We start from the raw sequence: 8,803 nt of genomic DNA, 5'->3' as shown, positions 1-8,803 counted from the left end.
CAAAAAAAAAAAAAAAAAAAAAAAAAAAAGGAAAAGAAAAGTGCCTCCCACAAAGATGTCCGTGTCTTAATCCTTGGAACCCATGAACATGTGACTTTACATGGCAAAAGGGACTTTGCAAATGTGATTAAGGATCTTGAGATGGGGAGGTTAGCCTGGGTTGTCCAGGTGGACCCAATGTCATCGCAAGGGTCCTTAAAAGAGGGAGGCGGGAGGGTCAGAGTCAGAGAAGTGATCGTGGAAGCAGAGGTTGCAGTGATGTGTCCAGGAGCCTAGGAGTGCAGGCAGCCTCTAGAAGCTGAAAAAGGCAAGGAAATGGATTTTTCCCTAGAGCCTGCCAAAAGAACATAGCTCTGCTTATACCCTGATTTCAACCTTGTTAGACCCATTTTGGACTTCTGACCTTCAGAACTGTAAGATAAATCATTTGTGTTGTTTTAATTCAGTTTGTGGTAGTTCACTACAGCAGCAAAAGGAAACTAATGCAGCCAGGCTCCTGAGGTTAGGAGACAGGCGAGAATAACTTTAATGTGCATACAGATCACCCGGAGATCTTGTTAAAATGCAGACTGTTTCAGTAGGTCTCGTGCAGGACCTGAGCTTCTACATTTCTACAAAGCTCTCAGGTCATACCAGTGCTTCTGATACACACTTTGATTATCTGTGTTAATATGATTAACAGAGTAGACGACAGTAATAACTGCGTAACATTTTACAGCTTAGGAAGCTTTTTGACATCCATCGTACCTCATTTTATATCCTCACACCCTTGTGATGTAGGTCTTATTGTCGCCATGTTACACATGAAGAAACCAAGGCTAAGTCACAAAGGTGAAGTTACTGGCCCAACCAAAGTCACAGACATAATATCGGGCTGGAACCCAGGTGTCCTGTCTCCAGAGCCTGTTTCGTCATTGGATAGTGGTTCTCAACCTGGCTGAATACTAGAATCACCTGAGGAGCTTAAAACTCCAGATGCACAGATCCAACCCAGACTAATTGTGTAAGAATCTTTTGCTGTGTGACCCAAACAGCAATATTTTCTGGAATTGCCAAGTGACTCCATTGCACAGCTAAAGTTAAGGACCATTGCACTAGAGCGGTGGTTCTGAAAGTGTGGTCCCTGAGCAAGTAGCAGTAGCATCTGGGAACTTGTTGGAGATGCAGAGTCTCAGGCCCACCCCAGACCTAATGAATCAGAAGCTCTGGGGGCAGGGCCCAAGAAGCTGGTTTCGACAAGCCCTCCAGGTGATGCCGATGCACTCTCTAATTTGAACTTGGGCTTGAAAAGGGCCAGCTTGATTCCATGGAGTCAAAAGCTGGCGAAGCAAAAGCACACCTTAGGTCCAGGCATAAAATTGGGCCAGGTTCTATACAACTGAAATCAGTCTCCTAATGGATGTACCAAATAATAAGAACTACTGGAAAAAAATTGAAGTAATAGGACTTTGGGAAAAAAAAGGAACTGTTCTCAGGCTGGCGTCTAGAATAGCAAGTCCCCCCACACAGCCTTTCTGATCCCTTTTTATGAGAGACATCTGCCAAAGGCCCTCTTGGACTGTCAAAACATCCTGGAATATATTTGCCTCCAGCTCTGAGCCTTGCTCTCCACTCCCTCACTTAAAACACTAACCTTTCCCATTTGTGCTCTCACCTGAACTGAGTAAATAAGCTTCTAACCACTCTTCTCCCCACCCCTCTCTTCTTGGTATCCAAGATGAGAGCGGCAGGCAAAAGGTTAGTTCTAATGTACCCAGGCAAATGGATACACGACCTAAAATAGGCGTGATTTACACAGCTGGCTCCCCTGAGGCCATCTCACCTGCTTCAGCAACACCCTTTGGTCTAGCCCCACATGTTCCTATCCCTGGAAAATTCCATAGCGAAACATTGAGCAGACACTTTCCAGAATGCAGCCCACCTCTTCTCCTCCTCCCACAGATATCTCAGGTCCACAGGGTCACGAAAGGCAAGCCTGGCAGCTGCCACTCACCGACCAGAGACGTGGCCCAGCACGGTACGGAAACAGTTCTCAATGAGTATACCCGAGAGACAGCAGCTTTAGGCAGGGAAAGGGCTCTAGTCTAAACCAATCTATGATGGTTTCATAATTATTTCATTATATATTACAATGTAATAATAATAGAAATAAAGTGCACAATAAATGTAATGTGCTTGAATCATCTGAAATCATTCCCCACACCCCCGCCCTGGCCCATGGAAAAACTGTCTTCCATGAAAACGGTTCCTGGTGCCAAAAAGCTTGGGGACTGCTGGCCTAAACTGAAAGACAATTCTTGTGAGACCATGAACTGGACTCTGCAAGAAACAGGGGAACAGTACACCCTATTTGAGAGAATTAGACTTTGAGGTGCTAGGAAGCAAAAGGTAAGAAACAGCTTAAATGTGTGGTAATGTCCCTGAGAGTGTACTGTGCCCCTCAAATAGCTCACCTGCCCTCACTTCCCACTCCAACTGATTATGATCATCTTGCTTGATTAAAAGCAGTTCATAATGGTAACTGAGAATTAGTTATTGAGTAAATGTTTAATTAAGCTCAGATTAGTTATTAAGCTGGTACTTAAGGCTTTGGAAGAAAAGTAGAAACTTATTATCAAGCTACAGAGGAAGAAAGTATGATTAGAGTCAATTATATCTTCTGCCAGACAGGAGACCTGATGAATGCCCCTGTCCCTCCAGAGTCCTTCAAGCACCAGTGAAGGGAGAGAGCCTGGCGAGACAGCGTGCACAGGTACTTGGGAGTTGTCTAGTAACTTGGTGGTTGGAGGGGGAGGGACTAGCTCAGGCACCAGGGGCAGGTCTGCACTGGGATTGCTGCCTTCAGAGAGCTGGGGAGGCAGAAGGCTGAGGACTGAAAAAGAGAGGGTGAGTCATTCTTAATGACCTACAGGATCCCAAAGATGGTGAGCTGTAAGCCCGGACTGCCAACCATGGCCAGAATTGTGCTGTAGCTCTGAACCCACAACTCGTCGTCCCCTGGCTCATGAGAATTTGAGCTGGAAAGCCAGCATGCCCTGGTAAGTCGAAGTCCTGCCACGTCAAGACATGGAGTCATCTTTCTCATTTGGAGTGATCCTTGTTGTCCTGGCCTCCCTCATCATTGCTGCTAACGCACTAGTGGCTGCGGCTGTGCTATTGTTGATCCACAAGAATGATGGTGTCAGTCTCTGCTTCACCTTGAATCTGGCTGTGGCTGATACCTTGATTGGTGTGGCCATTTCTGGCCTAATCACAGACCAGTTCTCCAGTTCTTCTCGGCCCACACCGAAGACCCTGTGCAGCCTTCGGATGGCATTTGTCACTTCCTCTGCAACTGCCTCTGTCCTTACAGTCATGCTGATCGCCTTTGACAGGTACCTTGCCATCAAGCAGCCCCTCCGCTACTTCCAGCTCATGAGTGGACTCGTGGCTGGGGCCTGCATTGCCGGGCTGTGGTTGGTGTCTTACCTCATTGGCTTCCTCCCACTCGGAGTCCCCATGTTCCAGCAGACCACCTACCAGGGGCCCTGCAGTTTCTTTGCTGTGTTTCACCCTCACTTCGTGTTGACCCTCTCCTGCGTTGGCTTCTTCCCAGCCCTGATCCTCTTTGTCTTCTTCTACTGTGACATGCTCAAGATTGCCTCCATGCACAGCCAGCAGATCCGAAAGATGGAGCATGCAGGAGCCATGGCTGGAGCTTACCGGCCCCCACGGACTCCCAACGTCTTCAAGGCTATCCGCACTGTGTCTGTTCTCATTGGGAGCTTCACTCTGTCCTGGGCCCCCTTCCTTATCACTGGCATTGTGCAGGTGGCCTGCCAGGAATGCTGCCTCTACTCCGTGCTGGAACAGTACCTGTGGCTGCTTGGTGTGGGCAACTCCCTGCTCAACCCACTCATCTATGCCTATTGGCAGAAGGAGGTGCGGCAGCAGCTCTACTACATGGCCCTGGGAGTGAAGAAGGGGCTCACCTCATTCCTCCTCCTCCTCTTGGCCAAGAATGGTGGCCCAGAGAATCCCAGGGAAAGTTCCTGTCACATCATCACTATCTCCCACTCAGGGCTTAATGGCTAAGACGGTAAGGGCAGAGAAGTTTCAAAGTGCCTTTCCCTTCCCCACTCTGGGCCCCAACTAGGACATCAGATGGAACTAGGGGAATGAGAGCACTTGCTTCAGGCAACTCACCACCTCGCCTTCCCTCCCCTCCCCATATCCCTATATCCCCTTACCCCCAGACTGAGAAGTAACTGAGGCAGGGTCCTGACTTTCTTCTATAATGTTTCCCTATTTGTAAATCTCTACTCCCCCTGTCCTTTTGAAATGTGTTTGTCTCTCCTGTACAGATATACTTACTTAAAGCAAGAAATGTACTGCTAAAAAGATGCTTATATATATGTCAAATCCTATTTTTGAATATATCAGAGCAGCACTGTCCAACAGAAACATAATGTAAGACATATACATAATTTCAAATGTTCTAGTAACCACATTAAAAAGGTAAAAATGTGAGATTTTAATGTTTTATTTAACCCAATATATCCAAAATATTATCTATCACTTCAACATGTAATCAATATAAAAATTACTAGTTTTCATACTAAGTCTTTGAAATCTGGTGTGTATTTTACCCTTACAAAATATCTCAATTCGAACTAACCATATTTCAAATGCTGAATGGCCACATGTGGCTAGTAGCTACCGTACTGGACAGCACAGCACTAGAGAAATGAGTTTCTGTTCTTTCATAACTGTTTACTATAGTGATTTACTATAGTAATTGTTTTGGGAAGGTGAGGAGTCCCTCTACCTCCTGCCCTCCTTAATGTAAATCAGGTTTTATATAGTGAATCTGCATAAAATGTTGGAACCTGAATTAGTCTAAAGTTTGTCTTTTCCCACACCTCATGGTGTTCAAAGCATGTTCTCACTTAGAAGTGGGAGCTAAATGAGAGATATATATGGTCATAAAGAGGTATAATGCACATTGGAAACTAAGAAGGGGGAGGGGGTGAACGATAAAAATCTACCTGTTGGGTACAATGTACACTTATCCTGGTGATGGGTACACTGAAAGCCCTGACTTCGGCATGATACAATTCATCCATGTAACAAAACACTTTTACCCCTAAATTTTTTTGAAATAAAGAAGATAGCGTTGCTTTGGGAAATAGCCTATCTTGTGATTATTTCCATTACCCCTCCCAATCCACCACCTTTTTAACTCTCTGGTACCCCTTCCCCCCAGATGGCCTCATATGTCACTTGTAGCTACTTGCTGATGGCAATGCTGAACCACAAATTCTGAGACACTGGGAGGGAAGAAAAAGGACAAAGAGGCGGGCACCAAGGCAGGCACTGCCAAGCTCTCTAGACTGGAGCCTAGACCTTCTTCTGCTTACCCCCAGATTTGCATTTGCCTGAAAAACTCAGTCACACAAGATACCAACAAAATGGCACAGGAGACCAGCTGAGGTGCAAGTGCCTCATCCTCCTTTCTGTAAAGTATGGAAAATAACATTGACAGCCGGGAATTATGCTCAGGCTCCCTCTGGGCAACCCTGGCAGCAAAAATTCAGGAACAGAATAGAGAAGAAACCCAAGAACCATGCTCTGCCTTCCTGAGTTTCCCTGTAACCCTTTCCTCAACTTCCTGGTCTCTACAGTGGATTCATAGAGAATTTGGCTCTCAAGGCCCTCAACTGTAATATTGCCCCAGAAAGCTGGTGAGTGAACAACAAAAGAGGGCAAGAAGAAAGCAAAAACAGGATGGACTAATTTATCTGGGATTTGGTGCTGAAACGACCTTGGAAGGTTAATCCCTTTATCTCTAAATTGATGGCCTGAGGATGCATTTGAGTCCAGTATATAATGGCTAAATCCAAGAGGCCCTTGAAATTTTTCATTCAAATCTCAAATTAATGTTTAGAACCTGGATGGAATACAGCCATCCTCCTCTCAAAAGGATGTCATCACACCATGATGCTTTGGACTTGAGTTCTCTTAATTCTCCTTGAGAATTAAGGAGATTAATTCTTAAATTAAACCCAGGTTTCTTTCATGAGTCATTCAAAGGATAATGATCATTCCTTTCAGTTTCCATACTCTTGAAAATTCCCTTCTCCTTATCTTCACACTCTATCTTTAGCCCAAAGATTGAGACTGAATTCTCAAGTGGTCTGTTCCTCACTGATCTATTCTACATACACATCAACCCATCTTTGTTAAATTTTTTGCAGTTGCTCTGCTTACCACTCTGGCCCAGAGAGAAACGTGCTTGCTTTCACCACAGCAATATTTACGTTCCTACAACTGAAGAACTTTTTGGCCCTCAAGTAGATGACAGAATCCAATATGCCTTGAAGTGATTAGCTGTTACGCAGCAAGCAACAGGCCAGCAATAAGACACACTCTTGGACTGGGTTTTGAATTACTGGGAACTAGGTAAAACACAAATAAAAACTAGATTTTGGACAAAATTGAAAGCAGGCTCAAACCAATGCCTTCCTTATTGGTGGTTCAAAGCCTAATTCCTGGCCTTGCTACAAAGGACTGATCTTGCCAAGGTAATATAAGCAAAGTTGAATGGATATTAATCATCCTGATTTAATCATTCCACATTGTAAACATATCAAGATCACATTGTACCCCATAGATAATACAATTATTTGTAAATTAAAAATAATTTTTAAAAATTACAGTAGAAATGCAGGAGTTGAGGGGAGGCTGGGTGATCAGTGTGTTACTAGGTTCAGTCTAAGAAACCTTGCTATCCCTGGGAGTCAGTATGTGCAGTGGAAAAATCACAGGTTTTGAGGTCCAATGGACTTCAAATGATTCAGTCATTTAAATTCTCAAAGCTAAACTTCTCATTCATAAAATTGGGGTAATACTGCCTACCATATATGGTTATAGTGAGGATTAACTCAGATAATGTATATGAAAATGCCTAGTAAACTATGGCACATTGTTAGTACTTTAAAAAAGTTAGTTTTCTTCCTCTTTCTTAAAAATCCTGAAGAATAAAACAGCCAGCTGACCCATTTAAGGGAGTCCATTACATTCAGATATTATGACATATAGAACAAGGACAATTTGGCACATAACCGTAAATTCCTCAACCCCTGAATAAGGTTTTCAAAAATGAGCAATGAGAGGTGACTCAGGTTGAAAAATACAAACAATAAATCTAATACCTTAGCAGTATTAAGACAGCAGATACAAACAAGGCACTAGGACTAGTATCATACACTTGGGTTTAAGAGTAACTGCAATTAAGAACACTGTGTTTAATAAGTCACCAAGAGCACAGATACCGAATGCTATGCAAAAGTCTAATGGCTCTCTTTGACGCAGGCTCCTTCACAGATAAGGGAATGCACTGGAGAGGAAACATTTAGATTTCATTCACGCATCCAATGTTGTCTCCTAATGGACTTGCAAAGAAGCCAGATTCTGCTCATCAATTTGACCAAAATATCCCAGATGTTAAGACCTTGTAGGATACAATGTAGGTCAATCAGTCCCATTTATACTTTCCATGAACAGCTTATGTGAATTTCCTATAAAAATTGTGACATGACTAAGTTTTATATTCCTTGGGTAGACAAAATTATGCATTTTATACCTCAGTTTCAGAAGACAACTCTCAAAGAGGACACATAGCTCTCCATACAGTGTGTTCTCAGTGGTTTCACAAGTGTTAGAGGCAGGTTGCCCTCACCTACCAACACTTTCTTTCTTGTCCACATGACCAATGCCAGCCAGCGTTAGCCTTGGGATATCTTCTCCCTAGTTGGAGAAGTGTTACCTGGTTCAAATGGGAATTGAATTCATGACCTTGATTTCATTCTCGCCATGCTCAGTCACTGGCCAAACTAAATAGTGAAAACAGCAGGCATGGGAGGAGATACTTCAAGGACACATGTAAAATAAGCAGAAACATGGTATCAATACATGGTCGACAAGAGCAGCAATGGACCCAAGGACAGACCACAATTCTTTGGCTACTGTCAGCCACTCAATTTTGTGACTCCTTCAGTACCTTTCATGTCATCCTTCAAACTGCTGACTAGTCTGGAATCTTGTCCTTTTAATTAATAAATCTTCATTTATTTTTGCAATCTTATAAATTCAATGGTGGTGCCTACAAATGTTGAGTGTCATTCATTCACTCATTCGTCTGTCCATCCATTCATCTACCTATTCCACATTTATTGAGAGCTAGGTGCTAAAATTGCCCCAGCTTTGCTGGTATTTCTTTTAAAGATATACATTGATATATAAATGATGTTTATTCTTCTCTGATTATAAAAACTTTTGTTCATTTTAGAAATGTTTGAAAATACAGAAAATCATAAAGGGTACCCATAATTATACCATTCAGGATGACGACTGTCACTCTCCATGTTTTTTTTTTCCACTTAACATTATACTGTACATATTTTCCTGTCATTAAGTGTTTTTCAAAAACACAACTTGGTTGCATGTTTTTCCAACAAATGAGTATGTAATATTTTAACTATTTCCATATAGTTACACTAAAATCTAGGTTATTTCCAGTTTTTCACTGTTATAATACCACTATAAATATCCTTGTGTATAAGTCTTTGACACTTATCCGTTCAATTCCTTAGGATAAATTCTCCAAAAAAAAAAAAAAAAAAAAAAAAAAATCTACAAAGCAGTATTACTAGATCAAGGAGCATTAGATATTTACAAGAAATTTGATTCAGATTTTTGCTGGCATTTCTTTTTTTTTTTTTGAGACAGAGTCTCACTTTGTTGCTTGGGCTAGAGTGAGTGC

At 42.6% G+C, this 8,803-nt stretch overlaps 1 protein-coding gene across 1 annotated transcript; it reads left to right on the top strand.

The window, feature by feature from the left end:
- Window positions 1–2,945: 2,945 nt before the first annotated feature.
- On the top strand, window positions 2,946–4,165 carry GPR119 (G protein-coupled receptor 119). The gene has a single exon (XM_012653337.1). It carries the CDS (start codon window positions 3,067–3,069, stop codon window positions 4,072–4,074), a length of 1,008 nt encoding a protein of 335 aa, XP_012508791.1. The 5' UTR covers window positions 2,946–3,066; the 3' UTR covers window positions 4,075–4,165.
- The last annotated feature ends 4,638 nt before the right edge of the window (window positions 4,166–8,803 follow it).

The sequence above is a fragment of the Propithecus coquereli genome, unplaced genomic scaffold (assembly GCF_000956105.1).
Source record: "Propithecus coquereli isolate 6110/MARCELLA unplaced genomic scaffold, Pcoq_1.0 Scaffold42, whole genome shotgun sequence".
NCBI lineage: Eukaryota > Metazoa > Chordata > Mammalia > Primates > Indriidae > Propithecus > Propithecus coquereli.
The sequence above is the reverse complement of the archived record's forward strand: the minus strand, read 5'-3'. Positions and strand labels throughout refer to the sequence as shown.

Coding starts and splice junctions, on each gene's coding strand:
- GPR119 (XM_012653337.1), top strand. CDS start 3,067: ATGGAGTCATCTTTCTCATTTGGAGTGATCCTTGTTGTCCTGGCCTCC.